The sequence below is a fragment of the Carcharhinus amblyrhynchos genome, chromosome 8 (assembly GCF_965287045.1).
Source record: "Carcharhinus amblyrhynchos chromosome 8, sCarAmb.v2.hapA, whole genome shotgun sequence".
Classification (NCBI taxonomy): Eukaryota; Metazoa; Chordata; class Chondrichthyes; order Carcharhiniformes; family Carcharhinidae; genus Carcharhinus; species Carcharhinus amblyrhynchos.
Window position 1 is genome coordinate 92,530,047 of NC_137331.1, and position 26,034 is coordinate 92,556,080.

The 26,034-nt window shown below is 46.2% G+C and overlaps 1 protein-coding gene across 5 annotated transcripts in view; it reads right to left on the minus strand.

The window, feature by feature from the left end:
- The window catches only part of setd2 (SET domain containing 2, histone lysine methyltransferase), a 101,956-nt gene that overhangs the window by 21,832 nt on the left and 54,090 nt on the right, over nucleotides 1-26,034 (minus strand). For all 5 annotated transcript variants that reach the window (XM_080194492.1, XM_080194490.1, XM_080194487.1 and 2 more), the window contains 11 exons: nucleotides 25,240-25,368; nucleotides 24,001-24,129; nucleotides 22,430-22,553; nucleotides 19,342-19,419; nucleotides 16,892-16,989; nucleotides 15,754-15,889; nucleotides 12,442-12,576; nucleotides 11,120-11,248; nucleotides 7,259-7,882; nucleotides 5,391-5,445; nucleotides 1,096-1,282 (listed from right to left, as the gene is read on the minus strand). In XM_080194492.1, coding sequence (XP_080050618.1) covers nucleotides 1,096-1,282; nucleotides 5,391-5,445; nucleotides 7,259-7,882; nucleotides 11,120-11,248; nucleotides 12,442-12,576; nucleotides 15,754-15,889; nucleotides 16,892-16,989; nucleotides 19,342-19,419; nucleotides 22,430-22,553; nucleotides 24,001-24,129; nucleotides 25,240-25,368 — 1,824 coding nt within the window. The remainder of the gene's footprint in view (nucleotides 1-1,095; nucleotides 1,283-5,390; nucleotides 5,446-7,258; nucleotides 7,883-11,119; nucleotides 11,249-12,441; nucleotides 12,577-15,753; nucleotides 15,890-16,891; nucleotides 16,990-19,341; nucleotides 19,420-22,429; nucleotides 22,554-24,000; nucleotides 24,130-25,239; nucleotides 25,369-26,034) is intronic.

Here is a 26,034-nt window from a genome sequence, read left to right on the forward strand (position 1 = left end):
TGGGCCAAGGGGGCGGGGGGATGGCAGAATTAAAACCGAAATGAGGAGGAATTACTTCACTCAAAGGATCATGAATCTGTGGAATGCTCTATCCCGGAGTGAGATGGATGCCAGAATACTAAATAAATTTGTGGGAAAAGATCATTTTCTAATTAGCAGCAGGATGAAGAGTTCTGGGAATGGGCAGGAAGGTGGAGATGAGACTGAAATGAGATCAGCCATAATCGCACTGAATGACGGAGCAGGCCCGAGGGGCTGAATTTCCTAGTTCTTATGCTCTCATGTCCCAGCGCAGTACAATGGTGGTGCTGCACTGTCAGGCATGTTGCCTTTTGGGTGAGACATTAAACTGAGGCCTCATCCATCCTCTCAGATAGGCACAAAAGATTGCACGAAACTATTCAAAGAGCGCTCTCCTGGTCAAGATATTTCTTTCAACCGATGCCATTAAAAATGATGACTGGTCATCACTTCGTTGCTGCTTGTACTTATTTATTACATTGAAACAGTAAACACAATACAAAGTACTTTATAGGTCGTGAAGTGCTTTGAGTAATCTTGAGGGTGTGGAAGCCACAATATAAACACATGATTTTATGGTGCATGTTATCTGGTCCCTCCAGAATCATAAAACAGTAATCATACCAACATGTAGCACAGTGGCACAGGGGTTAGCACTGCTGCCACACACAGATACGTGGGTTCAATTCTGGCCTTGCATCACTGTCTGTGGGGAGTTTGCCTATTCTCCCTATGTTTGCATGGGTTTCCTCCGGGTGCTCTGGTTTCCTCCCACACTTCAAAGACATACAGGTTAGGTTGATTGGCCATGCTAAATTGACCCTGATGGGGATCAGCAGGGTAAATATGTGGGATTATGGGAATAGGGCCTGGGTGGGATTGTGGTTGGCGCAGACTCAATGGGCCGAATGGCCTCCTTCTGCACTGTAGGAATTCTATGATTCTATGGATGATGCAGATAAATTCTGTTTGATTCGCATCACGACCAAATAGCAGGTGAGAAGTCACTGCCTTGAGCGAAGGAAGGCTACGATGGAGGGTGCAGAGAGAGAGAAAAACAGAAAAGAGGCTTGCCTTTCATCTGGAACGGATCTCTTCAGGCCCTCTCTCTCATAAGCCGAAGGCGGTGGGGAGGTTGCGGGTTTGCGTTTTTTCCGATCTTTACTGAGCGTCTTGTCAGCGTCCTTTTCCTTGCCCAGGTTCACTGGAGTCTTCGGAGTCTGAGAAACATCCTTCTGTGATGCCCCATCCCTTCCACGCTCTGGAATGCAAGAAAAGACAGATGAGCAATCTTCGGGAATCTCTGTCTCCATGAGAAAAACCTTCATCTAGAATTAAAGTTTATGTCACAAGTGTCATAAGTAGGCTTACATTAACACAGCAATGAAGTTACAGTGAAAATCCCCTAGTTGCCACACTCCGGTGCCTGTTTGGGTACACCAAGGGAGAATTTAGCATGGCCAATGCATCTAACCAGCATGTGTATCAAAGGGAAATAGAAAAATTGATAGAAATGAATCTTTGATCCAATTTTGCTCTCATTTCCCTCTTTAAACAAACCATAACTTAAACGAAACCCACTGGCTTCCCAGGCAAGAGGACAAAAGCAGGCCAACTTTGAGGGTGCAATCTCCCTTGCCAGCTCCCTCCCTCCACCACCTCTCCACCCACCTGCCACTAACACCAATATTCCGCATGACCAGCGAATCCTGCTCGCAATAATACAATTAAAGGCTAAACTGTAAATCCCTTTTGTCTTTGAACTGCCAAAGGAAACAGGAGGAGTGATAGTGGGCTAGATTCAACATGGTGGATGGACTCTTAACTGCTGCCTGAGGAAGCCTAGAAAGGTACTCCTTGGGCTTAAACAAAATTACTACCACTATCTCTGGGCAAAGGGGGATGGGCAATAATGGAGTCACCCACAATCCCAGCATCAATAATAACAAAACATTGGCTTGCAAGGAGTTGGAACCTGTGAGGTTGGATTAAATTCTTGAAACCTACATTAATTTTCCAATTTACCATAACTTCCTGAGGTTTAATTTGTTTGAAAGGCATTAAAATGTTAGAAAATCAATAACAATTTCTTCAGCTGAGTCTTCCAAACACCATTTCAATTGCAATACTTAGCTGTTGGATCTCCATTTGCCACAATACCTGTGCAACCATTTATTTGCTTAACCCTTCCAACACCAAAGATAGCTACGTGGGTACACAGGGATATGGGCCAAATGCGGGCAATTGGAATTAATTTAGGCGTTTTTAAAAAGGGCGGCATGGACAAGTTGGGCTGAAGGGCCTGTTCCCATGCTGTAAACGTCTATGACCCTTCTCCCCAACTCCAACAATTCTTCACCACCTCTTCTCAATTTACACACTCACTGTTGATGCTCTCAAAAAGGCTATCCTCAGCCTCCTCCCCTTCCTCATCTACCCTGTATCATCGATGATACCATGACTTCTGTACATCAACGATACCCAATTCTACATCATCACTGCCTCTCTGAACCTCTCCACTGATTCTATATCATCACACCACTTGTCCAACATCTAGTCCTGAACATTCACCATTAGCTTCAGGTGAAGAGAGAGCTCGCCAGTTGTCACCTACCCCTCTCTGGTCACCTCAGATCTGACCATTTCAAAGTTCTCCTCCTATCTTGCACCGAGTCCCTCTCACCCATCACCTTACCCTTCCTTGCTCAGGTACATTGGCTCCCAGTTCGTCAATGGCTTCAGTTTGAAATTCACAACTTACTGTTGAATCTCTCCATGGTTTCAACTCTCTCTATATCTGTGACTTTAGAATCACACAGCATAGAAAGAGGCCCTTCAGCCCATTGTGTCTGTGCTGGCATCAAACACCTACCTAATCCCATTTGCCAGCACTTGGTCCAAAGCCTTTTCTAAAACCCTAAAACACCCCTCTAAAACTCTTTGCCCTCCTGTTGTGCATTTTCCCCTGCCTTCGCCCACCATTGGTAGCCATGCCTTCACCTGGCTCAACTACATGCTTGGGAGATCTTTTCCAAGACCCTCTAAGTTTTTGGTCACATCTTTCTGCTTTTGGTTCAGTTTGGATACTATTTCAATGCAGATCGAGGATGCGGTGGGATGGACAGAGGGGGAAGAGTGAAGTTTATTTATTTGTTACAAGTACACTTACAGTAACACCGCAATTAAGTTACTGTGAAAATCCCCTAGTCGCCACACTCGGGCGCCTGTTTGGGTACAGAGGGAGAATTTAGCATGGCTAATGCACCTAACCAGCATGTCTTTCAGACTGTGGGAGGAAACCGGAGCACCTGAGGAAACGCATGCAGACCTGGGAAAAACGTGCAGACTGTGCACAGTGACCCAAGCCAGGAATTGAACCCGGGTCCCTGGAGCTGTGAGGCAACAATGCTAACCACTGTTCCACTGTGCTGCCCCAGGGCAGTCATACTAACAGAACAACCCATTTCCATCTCACACAGACACCAAGATACCATGCAACATCTCACCCATATGGTCATGTTGACTTTAGACATAAGAACATAAGAAATAGGAGCAGGAGTAGGCCATCTAGCCCTTCGAGCCTGCCCCGCTATTCAATAAGATCATGGCTGATCTGAAGTGGCTCAGTTCCACTTTCCCACTTTCTCCCCATAACCCTTAACCCCCTTGCCTACCAAAAACCCATCTACCCGCGTCTTAAATAATAGTGAGGAAGCCTCAACCACTTCAACAGGCAGAGAATTCCAGAGATTCACCACCCTTTGAGTGAAGAAGTTCCTCCTCAACTCCGTTCTAAACTGTCCCCCCCTTATCTTGAGGCTGTGCCCTCTAGTCCTGCTGTCCTTTCTGAGCGGGAAGAACCTCTCTACCTCTACCCTAGCCATCCCTTTCATCATCTTGTACATCTCCATGAGATCTCCCCTCATCCTTCTAAACTCTAACGAGTACAAGCCCAGTTTATTCAGCCTCTCCTCATAGCTCAACCCCCTCAATTCTGGTATCAGCCTAGTGAACCTCCTCTGCACTCCCTCCAAGGCCAAAATATCCTTGCGCAAGTGTGGCGACCAAAACTGCACACAGTTTGACAATGAGTCAAACACTTACACCTTCCACCCAGAACCTACAGATTCATCACTGGACAGCAAACAGAAGTGAGAACGCTGGCCAGTTTCTCCCCCCACCAACCCCAGGAAGTTTTCCTGACCTTTAAGGTTTGATAAAGTGATAGAGGAGTGCAGATATAGACACACTTGGAAGATACAGATAGATTGATGAATCTAGCTCATGTGTTATGGACTGGACATAGTCAGCATGGGCCTTTTGGGCTGCACGACTACCTTCTGTGCTATACTGACTCTATGACATTAAATCAAAAAGCACACAGTGTAGATTCATCAGGATGCAAACTGTAAGTTATGAGAGCAACAGGAGACTGGGATTATTTCCAATGGAGCAGAGAAGGCCTGGGGGAAAGAAGTAAAAAAAGGACAATAGTTTTGATAAACCAAAGAAAAAAATACTACTTCCTGAGGCATCAGTAACAGGGTGGCATCAATTTTAAAATGTCACTGAGGAGGAGGAAAACGATGAGGAGAGATTTCCTTACTTAGAGCTAATGCAGCATGGAATGCCTAGTTACAAGACTGGCTGAGGGGTCCAGAGGAAAGGGTGCGTGTGTGTATATATGAGAAACAAGCAGAGTAGGGCAAGAAGCTACAGAGAGTTTAACCATCAGAGTGAGCAATGTCCATGCAAAGAATAATGGTTAAAAATAAGTAAATGAAAGGCTTTTTATTTGAATACACAAAACGATCATAAGATAGTATCAGTGGTTGACAGTGTTGCAAAGAATAGGAGTGAGCTTGAGGATTGGGAGAGTTCAGAAACCAGTGAAGGATGTCAAAAGTGTTGATAACAAGGGAATAGGATAAAAGTAAGCCTGCTTAAAACTTCTGAGCCCCTGGGGAGGGGCCACCACCCCCCACCTGGGAGGGGCCCCCAGCGCACCCCACCCCGGGGAGGGGGCATCTTAGTAAATGGTTGAGCAGACTCGATGGGCTGAATGGCCAAGTGCAGCTCCTTGTTCATATGTACACCACTCCCCCACTGTCTTCCTCAGCCCTGGATTACTACCCCTCATCCCTCGTCTTATGATTTTACCTGATTCTATAAGAATGGTTAAAAGTAAACGTCAGTGCCTTAGAGACAGGTAGCAGGAAAAATGATTGGGAGAGGGGGGCAGGGTGTGGGGCTGTGTGGTGAGGAAGTGGCAAAGACGTTGAGCAAATTGTATCTACAATCAAAAACAAATCATATCCCAGAAATAGTCAAAGGGTAACGAGGAAATTTTCAGCCTCACTCATACGCACCAGTACTTTCCCGCTCCGCTTGGCTTCGATCCTTCTTGGGAATTCTGTACACCTCCTGATTAATAAAGGCAGCAACGTTAGAAGCAGGCACTTTTATTAGACTGTCAAATCTCAGACTGCCAGTTATTGTTGCAGTGGTGATTGGGGTGTTGGGAAATGGCACAGTCATTTTGCACAGAGTAAGGTCCCACTGATGGCACTGAGGCAAGAAAAAGAATCAGAATCGACGTTTGGATGAAGAATGATAAACGCTGGCTAGGATACCAGGGTAACTCCCCTACTCCCTTCTTCAAATTAGTGCTGTGGGTTCTTTAACATCCATCAGAACAGGAAACCATGACCATAATTCAGTGTTTACCCACACTAGGACATAAGGAGCAGGAGTAGGCCTCATGAGCCTGCTCTGCCACTCAAGAGATCTAATGATGGCCTCAACTCCACCTTCCTGCTTGCCTGCCTCTCATAACCTTCAATCCCTTATAAATAACAATCTATCTAACTCAGCCTTGCTGATCCAGCCTCCACTACTCTTTGGGAAACTGAATTGCAAAGATTAACAATCATTGTGAAAGAAGAAATTCCTCTTATGATATTAAAATCAGTGATTTTCATGACTAAGGACTACTTTGTGGGGCCCTCTAAAGTACGGTCACTGACCGAGAGGAAGAACAGGACTGGAAAACTTTAGAAAAGACAAATCGTAAAGTGATTCATTCCAAGTTACAAGATTTTTCAGGAACATGGAACACTCGCCACTTCCCTGGCTGAATGCAGCTCCAACAACACTCAAGAAGCTCGACACCATGCAGGAGAAAGAAGTCTACATAATTGGAATCCCATCCGTCACCTTAAACATTCACACCTTCCACGACTGACACACAGTAGTGGTAGTGTGTACCCATCTACAAGATGCACCGCATAAACCCAGCAAGGCTCCTTGGGGACACACCTTCCAAACCCATGGCCACAACCATCTAGAAAGGCAAGAGCAGCAGATCCATTGGAACACCAGCACCCGGAGGTTCCCCTCCAAGCCACACAGCATCCTGAGTTGGAAATATATCATCGTTCCTTCAATGGGTCAGAATCCTGGAACTCCCTCCTTAACTGAGCTGGGGATGTACCTGCACCTCATGGACTGCAGCGGTTCAAGAAGGCTGCTCGCCACCTTCTGAAGGGTAACTAGGGATGGGTAACAAATGCTGCCCTAGCCAGCGACGCCCACATCCCACAAACAAATTTTTAAATAAAAGGATCCTGCTGTTCTTTCACCTTTCCTGTTCAGTCAGATACTTTCTGCCACATTCGATGTTGAACCTATCTATCTATCAGTCTCATAGTTGCACAATGCAACAATAATGGAATTATTGACTACTTATAGTAATCAATCTCTTCCTCAGGTTTGAGGTGAGGGAAATTCATACGCTGTGTAACTTGGGGAATCCAATCCAAAATCACCTGTTCCTCCCCAGCTTGCTACCACGGCACATCTCAACTTACTCGTTTACCGAATCCCACAACATTGTTTTCTGAAAGCAAGTTGCCCAATTTGTACTCGTTTGAAATCAGTATGATTGCTCCCACCCTCAGGCGCCTGGTGGTCACTCACTCCCTGAAACATCGCTTCCGAGAGTTATTTTCAACTTCAAAGAACAACTTCTGTGCACAGCACGGGAAACAGGCCTTTTGGCCCCACAAGCCCGTGCTGCCCATTTTAACACACTCAGTGAGTGCCTTATCCAAGTCTTTCGTCGCTCGTTGACGTTTTTGTCTACCTCTAATGGAACTCCGCAATAAAGGGGGTGGAAATTTGGGGAATTGTATGTACGCCAGGAAGTTCCATCCCTTTCACCCGCTGCGACACCCACCTTCAGGTCCTTCCAGACATCGAGCAGCTTCATCGCCAACTCGCTCACATCTTCCATTTTACCAGGCTGCTCCTGGCTTCGTTCGCTCTCTGCGTCGGAAACACCTTCTTCTTCGTCCTGCGATGGTGTTTCCGCCAAGGTCCCCTCCTCCAGCTTGGTCCCATTGGTTGCCTTTGAGGCAGGGTCCGTCTCTTGGGCCTCCCCGTCGTCAGCTGGCACCTCGGCCGGCGGCTCCTCCTCGTCCAGCGGGAGACACGACGGCGGCGGCTCCACTGCGGTGACCACCTCGTCCTTCACCTCTTTGATCTCGATCTCTCCGTCGGAGGCTTTACTCGTGTCCGACAGCCCGCTGTCCATGCTGTTCTCACTCATGATCTTCAGCCTCTTCATCACCAGCTTTTTGGGGGGGTCGCTGTCTGCCTCGGCGCTCTGCTTCAGCGCGGGATCCTGCGTGTTGAGAGGCGTCTGCGCCCGGGAGGTACTTTCACTTGAATAACCATCTGCCTCACTGACTTGGGGAGCTGATGCCTTTGTCTGGGCCCAACGCTGGATGATGGGCAGCAGCTTGCTTTCCTCCAGCATGTTCTTCGTGGAGATTGGTAACAGCTCCAGGGTCTTCATGATCTGTGAAGACAAATGAGCAACAACTTTAGTCAGTGCAGCTTCCTCATTCCAACTTCTAACATGCTGGATACAGATTCACCCAGTGGAAAAGGGTAGAATCCCTCAGCAATCTCGGTCTTCCTTTGGAAAAGCCAAGCTTTGCTTCACCTACCCTACACATTTCATCCTGATGACACTAAGTTGAAGAACCCCAGTCCAAGCTGGTTAACCTTCAGTTACAATTCATTTATATTTTGTAGTGTGATTGTGCTTCCCGGTTATGGCAGCAGCATATTGTACAGGTCCTGCATTCTGAGTCCTGGGAGCACCTTCCCAGGTTTGCAGCAAAACCTCACCTCTCGCCACCAAGAATTCCCAATCAAGGCCAACTTCTTTCATAAAATCCCTATGTGGCCCACCGAGTCTGCAACAACATCTCACACAGGCCCAAACCCCACCCTATCCCCATAACCTCGTACATTTACCCCACTAAACCCTCCCCCCCCGACCAGAACATTTGGGAGGAAATTTAACACGGCTAATCCACCTAACCCCCACATCATTGGGCTGTTGAGAGGAAATCGTATGCACCTGGAGGAAACTTACGCAGGCACAAGCAGAACGTGCAAGCTCCACGCAGACAGTCACCCAAAGCCAGGACTGAACCTGGCTCCCTGGCATGGTGAGGTAGTAGCGTTAACCACTGTGCCACCCCTATCAACTCTTGATCTAGCACCTAGAAAGATAGCGGTTACTGGAACCTCCGTCTCCCTCCAACAGGGTAGCACACTTAAGAATGAAGTCAAAGCCTTGAGAAAGGTACAGAGGAGATTTGCCAAAGTGACACCAAAGGTGAGGAGCTGCAGTTTTGAAGAGGAATTGAAGAAGCTAGGATTGTCTCTGTAGAGTGGTGACAGTAAAGGAGGGGGTGGGAGGAGAGTGACTGGGCTGAATACCCTGTTTTTGCACTGTAAGTTGCTTGTGATTATATTGAAAATGACGATGGGTTTCGATGGAGCAAGTTAGGGAGAAACGATTTCCTCGGATAAATGAGTCAGTAACCAGGGGTCCAAGATTTAAATTAATTGGCGTAAGAACTGAAGTAGAAATGATGAGAATTTTTCACACAGAGGGCTGTAAAGATGTGGAAAAGGTGGTGGAGTTGATTCCATTGGAACTTGCAAAAAGAATATTGGCAGCATACTTGAAGGTGACGATTTTATAAGGTTACAGGGAAAAGGTTGGAGCGTGGGACTAAATTGAACAGCTTTCCCCGCGATGGGCTGAATGGCCTCCTCCTTCTGTGCTGTCCTTTTACAATTCTAACTGAGGAGGAGTTTGTCAAATGGGCAGACACCTTCTTGACAATAAAAGCAGGAAACGCACGGCACTACCTGTCTGGATCCCTTTACTTTACCTCCATCCCCTGGGTCTTCAATGACTTGCTCAACAGTCTTTCACAGTCATGAGTAGAGAGTGGAGCTCCCTCCACACCATTCCCAGGACAGGAACACCACTGGCAAGAATCAGGGCAAAATCTTTCTGCACCTTTCTATCAAACATTCCCAGGTGTTTAATGAGGCAGTGTTGAGTGAGTTTTACTTTGGCAAAGATGAGTTGCAATGAGCGTTTATCGGAAAGGTAAAATTCCCACCCCTGGGTAGCAGGGTATAACCCCCACACCAGACAAAGTACATACTGATGGTAAACATTTCTTAGAGATGGTATAAATTGACATTTAGGAAAGCATGGATAAGCCAAGGATGGACAGCATGGATTTATTAAAGGAAGACCCTGTCTAACTAACTTGCTTGAATTCTTTGAAGTAAGATGGGTCAATTAGGATCGCATTGGTGTAGCTGATATCGTCCAAATATATTTCAGCGAGGCTTTTGACAACATGCAGCCTGATCAGTAAGTTTAAAGCTCTAGGGATCTGAGAATGTGGCAGGTTGGATCCAAACTTGTTCAGTGGCAGGAAGCAATGGACCATGGTTAATGGTTCTTTTTGTGACTGGAAGGTGGGGGGGTGGGGGAGATTCTGCAGGACTCAGTACTGACACTGTTGTTGTTGTTTGTAATATGGATCAATAATTTAAACTCAAATGTGAGTAGAAGGCAGCTGTAGGCTGCTGGAGATATCAATTGGATTGGTCACATAGGCAGAATGGCAAACGGAATTCGCTCTGGGGAAGAGTGAGGCAAGTTAAGTTTATTTATTAGTGTCACAAGTAGGCTTACATTAACACTGCAATAAAGTTACTGTGAAAATCCTCTAGTCGCCACACTCCCGCACCTGTTTGGATACACTGAGGGAGAATTTAGCATGGCCAATACACCTAACCAGCACGTCTTCCAGCCAGTGGGAGAAACCCACTCAGACATGGGGAGAACGTGCAAACTCCACCCAGATAATGACTCAAGCAGGAAAGAAACCTGGGTCCCTGGTACAGTGAAGTAACAGTGCTAAAACATTGTGCCACCCATGTAATGCACACTTGGGGAAGGAAAACAAGGAATGTATAACAGATGAGATTCAGCCAAGTATAGAGGAAGACATGGATCTTGTCGCACATTTTCACAAAGCCCTGTAGATAAGGAGGCCCAATGGGCATTACAGGGCTATGGACCATGAGATAGAAGGTGGAATTAGACGGGATATAGATATTTTACAGACAGTATGGACATATTTGGTCTTTTGTGTTGCGAATCGATGTTTCCATGAGGCTGCAGCTCTGGCTCTCCATTCTGGAGAGACATTGAGTGGGATACTTGGGTCTGGTGATTGTTGGTGCTCCCCCTCCCCCCCACCTCACTGTATGGGTTGATGGGTCGTGGGAGCTCAGAAACCCAATGACTACCACAACCCCCACAGCAATAAGGAACTAAGCGCCTTAATGGCTGCTGCCATGGAAGAAATTCTCACGTTACATCCTGTTATACACTCAAATCCGCCTGCAAATGGTTCCATTCTCAAGGAAAAGTGTGCACAACTGTCAGTGCATGCTCAATGCGAGTGAGCGCAGTTTTCCAGCACCGACGTTATTTATCCCGAACAGCACAAAACCCACACAAAAGGAAGTTGTTAACTCCTATTCAGTGAGAGTCGTGGGGCCAACCAGCGCCACTTTGGGCACCCATGTTAATGTTAGAGCTCTCTCTGCTGGCAGAAGACTAGTACTGCTGCTCCCCACTCTCAAATCAGACACAGCAGATATTATTCCCTTAGGACCATACAAACACTTAAGCTCAACGTACTTCAGTCTGAAGCTTAATATTGTTGCTGGAGTTCCCCCGGCTATCGCCAAGCTCAGTCATCCAGATCCACAGCAGGGACAGTCCATGATACTCCAGAAAGGACTTCAAGCAACTCTGTGAATGCGTGTTCTGAAATAAATAAATAAGTTTTAAAAGAACTCTTTCAGTCTGCCCATCTCCTCTCTGAGCGGTGTTGACCTTTTCTTCATTCTTGGGATGGGGGCATCACTGGCAAAGCTAGGATTAATTTCTCATCCCCAATTGTCTTGAGAAGGTGGTGATGAGTTCCCTTCTTGAACCACATCAGCCCACCTGGCGGAGGCGTTCTTTCAATTTTATTGATGGAGAGACCGGGGTGGGCAAGGTAAGAAGTCTCACAACACCTGGTTAAAGTCCAACCGGTTTATTTAGAATTACGAGCTTTCTGATCACTGCTCCTTCCTCACCTGATGAAGGGGGCAGCTCTCCGAAAGCTCGCGACTCCAAATAAACCTGTTGGACTTTAACCTGGTGTTGTGAGACTTCTTACTGTTCAATTTTATTAGTTAGGGTGTTCTACATGTTGTGGATTTCACAGCAGTGACCTGCCGTAACGGAGTAACTTACTGGGCAACGGCAGAGGGCAGCGAAGAGTGTGTGGGGCAGTGGGGTCAGATATCAGGTAGACTGGGTAGGGAGGGATATTAGTGAATCAGGTGAGTTTTCAGTAACAATCTGATAACTTCATGGTCATTTTTACTGAAAGCAGTACCTTATTTCCAGATTCCAGGTAAAGTTTATTTATTACTCACAAGTTGGCTTACATTCACACTGCAATAAAGTTAGTGTGAAAATCCTCTAGTCGCCACACTCTGGCATGGCCAATGTATCTAACCTGCACATCTTTGGATTGTGGGAGGAAACCAAAGCACCTGGAGGAAACCCACGCAGACACAGGGAGAATGTGCAAACTCCGCACAGACAGTGACCCAAGCCGGGAATCAAACCCGGGCCCTTGGTGCTGTGAGGCAGCAGTGCTAATCACTGTGCCGCTGTTGCTGTTTGCTATCAAAGTACTATTTAGGATTTTAGCCCGCACTCTGGGTCGAGTAACATACAAAACTGTTTCCAAGACCGTACGTTGCTTTTTGGAGAAATAAACACCAGTAAGGTCTGAGTGCTTTAGACCAGGAATGGTTTTTAAATGAGTGAATGACACACAAAAATATATGACCATCACCCAGCACTCAAGAGCTAGGAATCCTCTCTGGATTGACGTTGGGTTTGTGATTTTACTCTGGCCATAATGGTTCACCGCTCCTATAAGTAGTTTACTCAGTTACCTGTATAATCTTGAGACAGGTTAGTTTCTGCTCCATCGTCTCTATTCGGACCATCAGCCGAGTTAAACTGAGCACATGGTTCGAGTCATAGAGTCCGTCACCGTTCTCCAGGAAGGCCTCCAGTTCTTCATCCACCTGGCAATTGAGAGGGAAGAGAAGCTGGAACATGTATCTTGACTAATATTGCACGGTGTGACTGAGGCTACTGTCCGAGCCCCTCACCACCCTACACCTTCCAATCATTCACTCCATTAAATGGAAGCATGTAAATCTTAAGAACTGCAGGAGGTGGGAGATTAAGGAGGAAGCATCAATTGTGAGATTCCCCTATGTGGGTGAAGCGGGAAAAGGTGCCATTGGGCAGCACAGGTCAAGAAAGGTGAGATTGGTCCACAAACAGTTACCTAGTCTCAGCCTGAACAGCATTATGGTACTACACTTGTCAGCAGATTTCTTCCTCCATTTGTAACAGATTTCAAATTCTCAAACTGCTCTGGTGGGCTTTGAACATACGAAAGACGAGGAGGACTAGGCCCATCCAGCCTGATTCGCCAATTAAACTGAAGCTACTCTTGGGCTTCAATTCTGTTTTCCCTCCCATTCCCCACGTCCCTTAATTCACTAAATCACAAGAAAAAAAATCTGTCCATTCCAGCCTTAAATATATTCAATGATGGACCCTCTGGGGTAGAGAACTCTAAAAATTCACAACTGTTCTGAGCAACGTGATTTCTCCTTATCCTGAATGGAGCTCCCGTGTTTTCGATTCTCTGACCAATGCAAACAAGCTCTCAGCATCTGCCCTATCAAACCTTCCAGGATTTTGTAGGCTGTGTTCTTCTAAACTCCAGAGAACACAGGCCCGGATTACTCAGCCTTTCATCACTGGATAAGCCCTACTCCCCCATCTCGGGGTTTGATTGAATGAACCTTTGCTGTAACGCCTCAAACGCAAAATAACCTTTCTTAAATGTGGAGACCAAAACTGCGCACACTACTCCAGATGACAGTCTTACTAAGCCCTATACAACAGTAGCAAGACTTTGTGTACTCCAACCACTTGGCAACAAAGGTCAACATGTCATTTGCCTTCCTGATTTCTTTCTGCACCTGCACGCTAACTTTGCATTCTTTTTATCAGCACACTCCCAAATTTGTTAAAACATCAACACTTAAAAGTTTCTGATCTTTTAAAAATATATATTTTGCTACGTTATTCTTATGACCAAAGTGAATAACTTCACATTTCCTTACACTACACGCCATCTGCTATCTTGTTGTCCACTCACCTGAACCTGCTAATGTCTCTTTTCAGCTTCTCTGTGCCCTCCTTGCTGCTTACTTCTCCATCTATCATCAGCAAACTTACATACATGACTCTTGGTCTCTTCATTCAAGTCATGATATAGACTGTAAATAGCTGACGCCCAGACTGATTGTTACATAAATCTACTATTCACTTCCTACCAACTTGAAAAAGGCACATTTATGCCTGCTCTCTGTTTTCTGTCCATTAACTATTCCTCTAACTGCGCTAATATACTACCCCCAATTCCATGCACCATAATTGTACCTATTAGCCTTTTGCCTATTACCTTATTGAATATCTTTTGGAAATTGAGCTTTACAAATCTACTGGTCCTCACTATCTCTTCTCTACGAGTCACATCCTTAATAAACTCAATAAATTTGTCAAACAGGATTTCCCTTTCGTAAGGCCATGTTGACTTACATAAGAACATAAGAAATAGGAGCAGGAGTAGGCCATCTAGCCCTTCGAGCCTGCCCCGCCATTCGATAAGATCATGGCTGATCTGTTGTGGCTCAGTTCCACATTCCCGCCCTCTCCCCATAACCCTTAATCCCCTCGCTTATCAAAAACCCATCAACCCGCGTCTTAAAAATATTTAGCGAGGCAGCCTCCACCACTTCAACGGGCAGAGAATTCCAGAGATTCACCACCCTTTGAGTGAAGAAGTTCCTCCTCAACTCTGTTCTAAACCGCCCCCCCCTTTTATCTTGAGGCTGTGCCCCCTAGTCCTACTGTCCTTTCTGAGCGGGAAGAGTCTCTCCACCTCTATCCTATCCATCCCATTCATCATCTTATATGTCTCAATGAGATCTCCTCTCATTCTTCTAAACTCTAACGAGTACAAGCCTAGTTTATTCAGCCTCTCCTCATAGCTCAACCCCCTCAACTCCGGTATCAGCCTAGTAAACCTCCTCTGCACTCCCTCCAAGGCCAAAATATCCTTGCGTAAGTGCGGCGGCCAAAACTGCACACAGTACTCCAGCTGCGGCCTCACCAATGCCCTATACAGCCGCAGCAAGACCTCCCTACTTTTATATTCAATCCCCCTCGCTATGAAGGCCAGCATCCCATTAGCCTTCCTGACCACCTGCTGCACCTGCAGGCTGGGTTTTTGCGACTCATGCACAAGGACCCCGAGGTCCCTCTGCACCGTCGCCTGCTGCAGTTTTTCGCCACGTAAGTAATAATCCTTCCTACCATTATTCCTACCAAAGTGGACCCCCTTGCACTTGCCAACATTAAATTCCATTTGCCATTTCCTGGCCCATTCGCCCAGCCTATCTAGATCCTTCTGCAGACTCTCCACACCCTCCGCGCAATTTGCCGTTCCACCAATCTTGGTGTCATCAGCAAATTTCAACACCATACACTCGGTTCCCTCCTCCAGATCATCTATATAAATGGTAAATAGCTGAGGCCCCAGCACCGACCCCTGGGGCACTCCACTAGTCACCAACCGCCAATCCGAATAGCACCCATTAACCCCCACTCTCTGCCTCCTATTTGACAGCCAATCCTCTATCCACGCTAACACCCTACCCCCAACTCCATGTCCCCTGACCTTCTGCAATAACCTCGTGAGGTACCTTGTCAAACAGCTTCTGAAAATCAAGAAAGACCACATCCACCGCCCTAGACACATCCTCATAGAACTCCAATAAATTTGTCAGACACGACTTCCCCTTAACGAAACTGTGCTGCGTCTGCTCTTGTTCTAATCATCACAGCTTTTCTAAGTGCATTGTTAAGGCTTCCTTAATAATAGATTCCAGAATTTTCCCCAACTGATATTTGGCTTACTGGCCTGTAGTTCACTGTTCTCTCCTTCCTTTCTTGAAAAGCAATGTGACATTTGCCAACTATCAATCAAGTGGGGTTGGGTGGTGACAATAGCGGTGGGGAAGGGGGGGTGCGGGGAAGGGGGGGTGCGGGGAAGGGAAATGGAAGCAGCAAGTCATATGGCAACAATCATTCCACAGGTACTTCAGAGCAACACTCACAGAGTCTTTCTTCCGGGACCGATCCTTTTCCTTTAGTTTAACTTTCCCTCCAGCAGCTCGGATGCTAACACGGTTTTCACCGCCCAGGTACCCACGGCAGTTTGCTGATCCACAGAAACATTTCTGTGCCTCCTTGCTGCAGTCAGGAATGTAAAAATGTCCATCAGTAACGGGCTTCAGGTCTAACCACAGATAGCCAGCAGGGGTACAATGAAGTCATTAATCTATCTTATCTTCAGGATTCTGCCAAACACCAATGATGGCTAATTACATTTATATCGCACCATTAACATGATAAAACATCACAGGGTACTTGGCCAGAACATCACAAAACACAATATAACACTGAGCCATGTGTACTTTATAACAGATGACCAAGTCTTAGAGGAGGAAAGCGAGATAGAAAGGTAGAGAAATTTAGGGAGGGAATTCCAGAGCTTGGGGCTGTGTGAGTGCACTGTCCTCAACTATGAAGTAATGAAAATTGGGGATGAACAAGAGGCCAGAATTAGAGGAGGGAGAAAGAGAGATTGGAGATACCTTCTGCTAGAATGGAGGGACCAAGAACAGAGGTGATGACAACATATTTAAAGGAGACGCGGTCAACACATGGTGAGAGAACTGCTGTCAACATCAGCTCACATGGGGACCAGGGGGTAGTCAGTGTTGAGTGAGAATAGGGATGGGGGACTAGGAAGCATCTTATGGACAAGGTGAGTTTGGAGAGAGCACATTGGGAGATGGGAGAGAAATTAGAGAAATATGAGAGTGCAGGGCTAGGGTTTGTTATTTTACAGGAAGTTTGACTGGATGGACAAGGATTTGGACTCCTTGGCAATGAAGGAATAATGATATGTGGCCAAATCAGGATGGTGTGCAACCTGGAGGAGAATTGTGAGGTGATGCTGTCCCTCTGTTCCTGCTGCCCTTGTTCATCTAGATGAAGGAGACTTTGAACCTGGGGGGAGCTGCTGAAAAACCTTTGATGGATTGTGGCTATCTTACAGATAGCACCCACTGCAGCAAAGTGTGCCAGTGATGTTATATTGAGTGTGACACACAGGGTTAAAGATGACTGTGTGAGTTGGGTAAACACAGAGGTAGTTTGGCTGTGCGACCAGCCCCGAACAGTTCTTACCCATATCTCTGAAACTGATAATCGAAGGTCAACTCTGTTCCTGCTGGGACCGTCTTAGTGGTGAAAAATCCGACCCGTAGCTGCCCATTTACCGTCCACTAGAGAGAACAAGAGATACCAGGAAATGTAACATCAAAGACTTCTGTGTTATAGAGGCTACAAAACACACACTTGTAGGACAAGGCTGTCTATTTGGTCCCCATCTCTAGGCCAGAAAGTTACGTGACCCAGCCTCAATGGAGATTTGAGCTCACAATCGAGGCTAACATTTCAGTGCAGGGTGGGGGGTATGCTGTCAAGTGCAAGTCCAAAGATGTGCTGGTTAGATCGACTGGCCATGCTAAATTGTGCCTTTGTGTCAGTGGTATTAGCAGCGTAAATATGCGGGGTTATTGGGTGAGATTGTTGTCGGTGCAGGCTCAGTGAGCCAAATGGACGCCTCCCGCACTGTAGGGATTCGATGAACTCAGGCTTTCATTAAACCGAGGCCCACCTTGCTTCTCAGGTGGACAAAAAAGATCCCCTGACACTACTCAAATGGGAGGAGAGTACCCCTCCACCATCTTAGCCAATAGAATCATAGAATCTTACAGTACAGAAGGAGGCCATTCGACCCCTCGAATCTGCACTGACCACAATCCCACCCAGGCCCTACCCCCATAATCCCATGCATTTACCCTGCTAGTTCCCTGACAATTTAGCATGGCCTGCACATCTTCGGAGTGGAAGGTAACCAGAGCACCTGGAGGAAACCCACGCAGACACAGGGAGAACGTGCAAAATCTGTACAGACAGTGACCCGAGGCTGGGAAGCCAGATTTTACTCCCTAATCAATGCCAGAAATGAAGATCCAGTCATTGTAATCTCTGGAACCTTGTTCTTTAGGAACTGGCTCTTTCTACTCCCAATGTTGAAGCAGTCACCTCTTTTCAGAAGTGCTTCTTTGGCTGTAGATTGTAAATTGCTTTGGGACATTGTGAGGATCAGAGACGTGAGATCTAAACATAAGGTCTTTGTTTTAAAGAAGGTGACTGACTCACTCGCAATTCAACATAAGCAATATGCTAGGATAATTTGTGTTCTTTATAACTGATATCTATTGGGCTTCAGGGACAATGAAGGGAAATATTTCACAGCTTTTCTTTATCCACAATTTCTTCTAACTCACATCTGCTTGGCTCCCAAGTCAAGGCTCGATGACTGCTGTCACCCTGACCCATTCTGTGGTAACACTTTCGTTTCGAGGTCCAACAACACCAGACCTGTCGGTTTTCTCAATGAGGTGCACAAACAGTTTAAGGCCTGTCACCTCAGCCCAGCAGATGGATACAATGTCAATGTCGATTAGAGCAAGGCTGTCCAACAAAAATCATTAACTGGCCATGATGGCATCATTTTAGTCATCCTGATCACTGCCCTCCCTCCCTGTGCCCATGTTCCCTGTGCAGAATGGTAGCTGGATACCCCCTTCCCCACTGATTGTCCCCCCAACAGTCGTCGTCCCGCCCAATAGGCCCCAACCCCTTGGCACTGCCCAATGCCCAGTGGGCAGTGCCAGAGGGGCCAGGTTGGCACTACCAAAGGGGCACCCTCCCCCCAACCTCCGTTACCCCTGACTGCCTTTGGGGGGGGGCGCAGTGCGTGGTTCAATAGCCTCTCTTCACTCCAGCAGAGTTGACTACCTGTTCCCCATTAGTGGGGAGCAGTTGTAAGCCTTGCTGGAGTGATCCACTCCTGGTGGGTGGCACACGAGCTGGGAGAATCACCCCCAAACTACTTGGAGGATACAAAAAAAAGCTGTGAAAGGAGGCAGAAGTGTTCAAGGAGTCGCCAAGAACACAGCAGATGGAATATGATGTGGAGAACAAATGAAGTAAGTGAAGTTATCAACTTTGGTGGGAAAATAGAAAAGCAGAATGTTTTTCAAATGGTGAGCGACAACAAGAATGTTGCTATTGAGAAGGACTTGGATGTCCTGGTAAAAAATTAACGTGTAGCTAAAGCAAGCAATTTAGGAAAGCAAATAGTATGTTAGCTTTCAGTAGAAAGTCTTGCTACAATTATACACAACTGTGGTGAGACCACACCAGCAGTAATGTCTCCTTAAGGACAGAAACACTTGTGTTAGAGGGTATACAACTGGACTGATTCCTGGGAGGAGGGGATTGTGCTGGGAGCAGGGATTGAGTTGATGAAGCCCATGTTCTGTTGAGTTTTATACAAACAAAATATGATCTCAGTGAAGTATAAAATTGTCAAAGTGGCCACTGCTGTAAGCAGATATCCTTTGGCTGAAGAATACAGAAGCGAAGGAGATTTGGGGGGTGGGGGGCAGTGGGGGTAGAGGAGTGGGGGCAGACAGCGGGGGCAGGCGGCAGGGGAGGGGACAAGTGGAGGGGGAGGGGACGGAGAATTATGACACATCAATCCTTCACGCCTGTGTTCTCACCTTCTGAGTTTCGCAATTGGGCTCACAGCTGTGGTTCATGAAACGAGAACAGTTTCCTTTCAGAGTCGCATCAATGATCTGTGGAAAGAAAAGGAAAGCAAAACATACGAGTTATTTTCACAAAGAGAAACCACTTGCTGTCCTCAAAACCACAAGTAAAGCTGTGCTCATTTCACACACTTACAAAGTAGGATTCAGTAGTAGAACTGAACCCGGGTCCCTGGCACTGAGAGGCAATAGTGCTAACCACTGTGCCACCCTAATTGGAATCAGTCTATTTAAGAGCATAAAATAGCACATGGGATCAAACAGACGATATGGGCCGCTCTGCAAAGCAGATGTGCACAGGTTTAAGACAGGCCCATACAAAGCAGACAGTGCATGGCGACCGGCGAAAAGAAATGGGTGCTCCTGTGTCAATAAACTGCTGGTTTATTTCATATATGCAGCGTACACACCAACCCCTGTTTGCAGAAGGACTTTTTGAAGGCTCAAGTGAACTTTCACATGCAATCTACAGGATATCATCGTTCCTTCATTGTTGCTGGGACAAAATCCTGAAATTTCCCCGTTAACAGCATGATGGGAACTACTTCACTGCACAGTGTGCAACCTTGTACAAGGTGCAACAACTTCCTCAAGGACAACAGTCGGTGAACAGCAAATCCTGGACCTTCCAGTAATCTCACTTCACAAAAATGAATTCAAGTAAAAGTGACCCGAGATGTTTCAATGAGATGAATCAGTGATATGTAACCAGCTGCACTTGTGAGGTTACTGGGGCAATGCAGTAATCTTACTGCCCAGCGGAATGGTTGAGTGTTTACAGCTCAGGTTAGTGCACAATCCTGACAGGGTGTTGCAGTGAGGTGGCACTGAGTGAAGACTCAGCAGCACAGTGGGTTAGCACTGCTGCCTCACAGTGCCAGGGGCTAGAGTTCGATTCCCGGCTTGGCTCACTGTTTGTGTGGAGCTTACACATTCTCCCCCCGTGTCTGCGTGGGTTTCCTCCGGGTGCTCCGGTTTCCTCCCACAATCCGAAGATGTGGGGGTTAGGTGGATTGGCCCCCATGGGGATTGGAGGGTTATGGGGATTGGAGGGGGGGATTCCTGGGTGAGATGCTCTTTTGGAGAGTTGGTACAGGCACGATGGGCCAAATGGCCTCCGTCTGCACTGCAGGGATTCTATGGGTTCTAAGACAAGACACAGGGGCAAGGTAAAATGATGCCCTTACTTTTCTTTGGAATTACTCATTTCTTTTGTCAACACTACCTGATACAGCATTAGGGCCTCACCGACAGTGAAGCCTGATGCCCAGTTAGGACATGATAGCCAATTTCAATTAGGTTTTTGGGATTGCAGAGAGGGGGGACAGGTCCCCTTTGGTGTGTATGCTGTGTATATGAAATAAACCAGCTCTGCCACTTTCCTTTTGGCTCATGTTCAACCCTTGTTGCCCCGTGTGATGCCTTGCCCTTACATTTTGGCTTGTTGTCTTCTTCAACATTAGGGACAGGGTGCAATAGTTTAACGAGGATGGTGGTGCATTTACATAGCACCTTTCACAACTTCTGGACATCCTAAAGAGCTCTGCAACTAATCAAGTACTCCTGAAGTGAAGTCACTAAAATGGTAATCAAGAGGCTAAAGTTCTCAGGATGTGGGTTCAAATCCCGCTGTGGGCAGCGAATGGAATTGAATTCAATTGATTGAACTGTAAATTAAGGGAATCTGCCATCCCTACCTGGTCTAGTCTACATTTGACTCCAGAGCCAGACCAACGCAGTAGACTCTTAACCAGGCCCTCTGAATGGCTTAGCAATCCGGACACGCCACGGTGCTACAGATACCAGATGGACTACAGCAGTTCAAGGCGGTGGCTCACCAACACCTTCTCAAGGGCAATTAGTGATGGGCAACAAATGCTGACCATACCAGCGGTGCCATCCCGTATCTGGAGTTACTCCGAAAGAGTAACAAAAATGTAGCCAATTCATACACAGCTGGATCCCACAAACAGCAATAAGGTATTTGATATGATAATCTGTTATAGCGATGATTTTTAAAAATTCATCCAATAGGACATGGGCATCGCTGGCTGGCTAGCATTTGTTGCCCATCCCTAGTTACTCTTGGAGGCCAATTGAGAGTCAACCACATTGCTGTGGCTCTGGAGTCACTTGTAGGCCAGACCTCGGAAAGGATGGCAGATTTCCTTCCCTAAAGGGCATCAGTGAATCAGATGGGTTTTTCCAACAATCGACAATGGTTTCATGGTCATCAGTAGATTCTTAATTCCAGATATATATTTTTTTAAAAGTTCAAATTCTACCATCTGCCATGGCGGGATTCAAATCGAGGTCTCCAGAACATTTGCTGAGTTTCTGGATTGGTAGTCCGACAGAAATACCAGTAGACCATCTCCTTCCCATTGCCAAAGGATAAATAATGACCCAGGCACGAGGAGAATTGCCCTAAATCTTCTTCAAAATGACAGTATGGAATCTTTCACATCCTACTGAGGGGGGCATTTGAGACCACTGTTTAAACATCCCACCTAATAGACGGCACCTCAGCCTCACTTCAATGATAATGCTCTCTCCCTTGACCTGGAGATTGTGGGTTCAATTCCCAGGTATTTTCACTCGACTATTAACCCAGAAACTCAGCTAATGTTCTGGGGAGACCTGGGTTCAAATTCTGCCATGGCAGATGGTGGAATTTAAATTCAATAAAAAAAATCTGGAATTAAGAATCAACTGATGACCTCAAAACCATTGTCGATTGTTGGAAAAACCTACCTGATTACTAATGTCCTTTGGGGAAGGAAATTTGTGATCCTTACCTGGTCTGTTCTACATGTGATTCCAGAGCCACAGCAATGTGGTTGACTTTCAACTGCCCTCGGGCAATTAGGGATGGGCAATAAATGCTGGCCAGCCAGCGGTGCTCACATCCCATGAATGAATTAAAAAAAAATTTGGAGGGGTCAAATTTAAAAGGATGTGGGAATGATGTTCCTTTAGTGAGTGATCAGACATATATTGGGCCTGGTGGGGATATGGTAGGGTGAATGTGAATTCTCACCTCATCATTCTTCAGTGCCATGAAATAATAATGGATGTTCTTGTTGCGGGCATACTCCTTAACTCGCGCCTTGAATTCCTTGTGATCCAGCACTTCCCCGCAGTACTCCAGCACAAAGCTATTCCTGCAAAGACAAAGCCCTCCTTGTTACAGACTATTTTATATCCCATCCCCATCCTAAAGCTAACCACATGCACCCAAGGACGAGGGTTTTACTTTCTTAAATGTCCAAGACTCTTCTTCCCCTGAAAGAGTGGGGCCTGAGGGGAGGGCAAAAACCAAGATCTTTTTGTTCCATTTTGGCCATTTCATGGTTGAAGGCTGAGAGCTTCAGGAGGTGATGGAAGTTGGAGGCCACAAATGAGATAGTTGGACTGTAGCAGGGAAGTCCTGGAATGGAAGAATGTCAACAACACAGCCATGGGAGCTGGTGGAGGGGACAATATGATGGCTGGATCTTTGGAACAGTTTTTTCAGGCAGAGGTAATGAACCATGGAGCAAAAAGAGAGTGCATCTTCTGAAATATCCAAGACTTTGTACTCTTACCAAGAACTCAGATAACCAGATGGAGTTTTGGGTACAATTTCAGGCTGCACAGCAGGTCTACAATCGTGAACAGGTAGCTGCCACCAGGAAAATCTCAGACCATAATGCAGCTGACAAAAATGTTTGTAAAACAATTGGACCACTAACCGTGCCTCTCGCTTTTCAGGAGCATGTATCTGTGTGTAATGCAGGAACTACGATAATTAAAATTGGAAATCCAGTTGGGCGAATGCAAGCAGGAAATCCACAAATGCCTGATCTGCTGATGGCACCAGCACAAGCCCGGAATTAGACAAGTTACCAACGTTCAAACTCATGGAAGGAAGGAGATGGGGCTACCACTGCACTCAAGGATTCAGTTGGTAATGGCAGTTTCTAACTATGGACCAGTTCAGATCTGTTCTGTACTGAATTAGCTGACATCTACTGCAGTGGCAATCAAAGTGTCACAGCAGGTTTTTGTGTTCCGAGGCTAGTGGAAGTGGGAAGGCGGCACAGTGGCTAGCACTGCTGCCTCGCAGCGCTAGGGACCTCAGGTTCAATTCCGGATGTGTGGAGTTTGCACATTCTCCCCATGCCTACGTGGGTTTCCTCCGGGTGCTCCGGTTTCCTCCCACAATCCAAAGATGTGTGTGTTAGGTTGATAGGCCATGCTAAATTGAGCCTAGCGTCAGGGGATTAGCAGGGAAAATATGTAGGGTTACGGGAGTAGAGCCTGGGTGAGAGTGTGGTCAATGCAGACTCGATGGGCCGAATGGCCTCCTTCTGCACGGTAAGGGAAGCGGTAAGCGAGAGAGGGGGAATGCTATCCAGCCGCCAGGGCTGAAAACACTGGATGCTGCTGAATGAGGGTAAAATTGAGTGTGTCACTGATGCCTCCATGTTTTACCAGACCCTTAGCTCTCACTGTCTCGGATCACACATGAAGGTGCAGGGGACAGGGCAATGCAATCGGAGATTCTAAGCAGCTGAAGGAATCATATCCTGGGAAGCATCAGCTTCTGCAGAATTCAGTTTCACTCACACTGACAATTCTTTATCTGTCCGAAGACCCCAGCCTTTCCTCTCGGTGAGGATGACCTCTACATCGGCATACTGCCGCCTCTGGAACCTCCGGTTTGTACAATACTCTCCGTGCAGACACCTTGAGGAGCTGAAAAGAGGCAACAGCAAACATTTAGCATTATCATTACAATGACCAAACACAGGGCCATTCAGCCACACTTCTGGGTGCTTAAATTGGGGACTTTACTTCGCGGTCAAGTCTCATTCTGAGCACCAATGCGATATATTGGTTATTGTCTTGGATATCTACACAGTCTCTCTGCAGAGCGTATACTACCGTGTATTTCCAAACAAATTGTATAGTTTTTCCACCAGAGCTAGGCTGTGATGATCTAAATTCCTCCACTCTTGCAATTTAACTCCTGGCACACTCACTTCAGTTTCACTCAACCCATGCTTCATCTATACAAAAATAACAACACTCATCGTGCAGTCTTATTCAATGTTGCTCCGTATATATGAGTTTGGGTGTCACTAAAGGGAGAGACATGTTCTGAAGAGTGCAAAATGAAAAGCTTCAACAACAAGTGGAAAATTTTCAAATGGCCACAGTAACTTATACCCACAGGGGAAAAGGATGCTGACTGGCTGGCAAGTCAACTCTGATTGACTTGAGGTATTGCCATGGAGAAAGCTATAGGGAACTACAGGCTCCCCAATTCAAAAGGTTTAAGGCCTGAACATATTCCTTTTGTTTGCAGATGACAAGTCCCTGCGTTTGTATGTATGCAACTTTAAACAAGTATTATGAGTTCAACTGATTATTTTAAATTGGTTGTCAGGGTAGCTATTAGCACACTCATTGTTTAGCAGGTGCTGCTTAATCACAAATCACATCTAACAATAGACATTTTGTTTTGGGCTTTGCAAACATGGGCTGGTTGGGTTACAGACTGAGTTCTGCCAATTAATAATGGCTGTAGGAACACACTTTCTCCTCTTAAACCTACTGACACTGCTGGTGTCCTCCACTGAGCACCTCAAATCATCAGCAAACACAAAGGTCATGAGTGTAAAAGGTGAAGCTTCTGGACTGTTCTGGTTTCACACTCTGCACCAAGTTGGTTGTATTTCACTGCAAAGTTTAACAAACATCCATCAAAAAGTAGAAGTGGAGATGCTTTATAAAAGGTGTGGGATAATGAGGCTTCATCCTGGTCCTCGGTTGATCTTTATAGATCAACGGGAAGGTACTTACCATTCTATCATGAGCAACCTATTCAGGCAGTCCTCACCACACGCCAGCTCCCCTCGCTCTCGGTCCTCTCTGGATAGTAAACATTCACACTGCATGCGCTTGATGTCACGGTGAGACTTGCTTTTCTTCCTGCAAAAAGTAAATTGGTCTAATTAAGACGTCAGGGATCTGCATTCCCATTCAATTGGTAAACCATCCTATGAGGATGCCATTAAAGATTAGCAGCGGGAACAACCTGAAGGAAAGAGAGATGCAATTTAAATAGGGAGCAGAGAACAGGCCCTTTGGCCCCTCAACCCTGTTCCACCATTCAATCATATCTCTGTTGACCTCACCATTGCTCTATTATCCTTCAACGTCCTGACAGCTCAAGAACCTACAGCATCTCAACCAATCCAGTACCCACTGGTGAAGCAAGGGAAGAAACATCAAAGACAATACTGCAAATAAAGTAAATCTGAAATAATTAGAGAATACAGTGCAAACAAACTGAGCCCAGTCAACATCTGTGAACAGAGTGTTCACTTAAACAATACTGCTCCAAATTTCCTGAATGATCCAGTTTTTATTCTGAGTTTGCAAATTCTGTCTGTCACCAGCTTGATCTCCTGGAACCCTTTCCATTGGCAAAACCATTTGAAGTCTGTCCATTCTGTATATTTCTCTTGTGCATGAATACTCCTCCTTTCACCTTTGGTATATCTTCCATCCCATTAGTCTCTGTTGTATTTACCTTCTCTCTCTCTCTCCTCACGTTGTTTCACCATAGTGGATCAACTTTCTCTCTCCCACTAT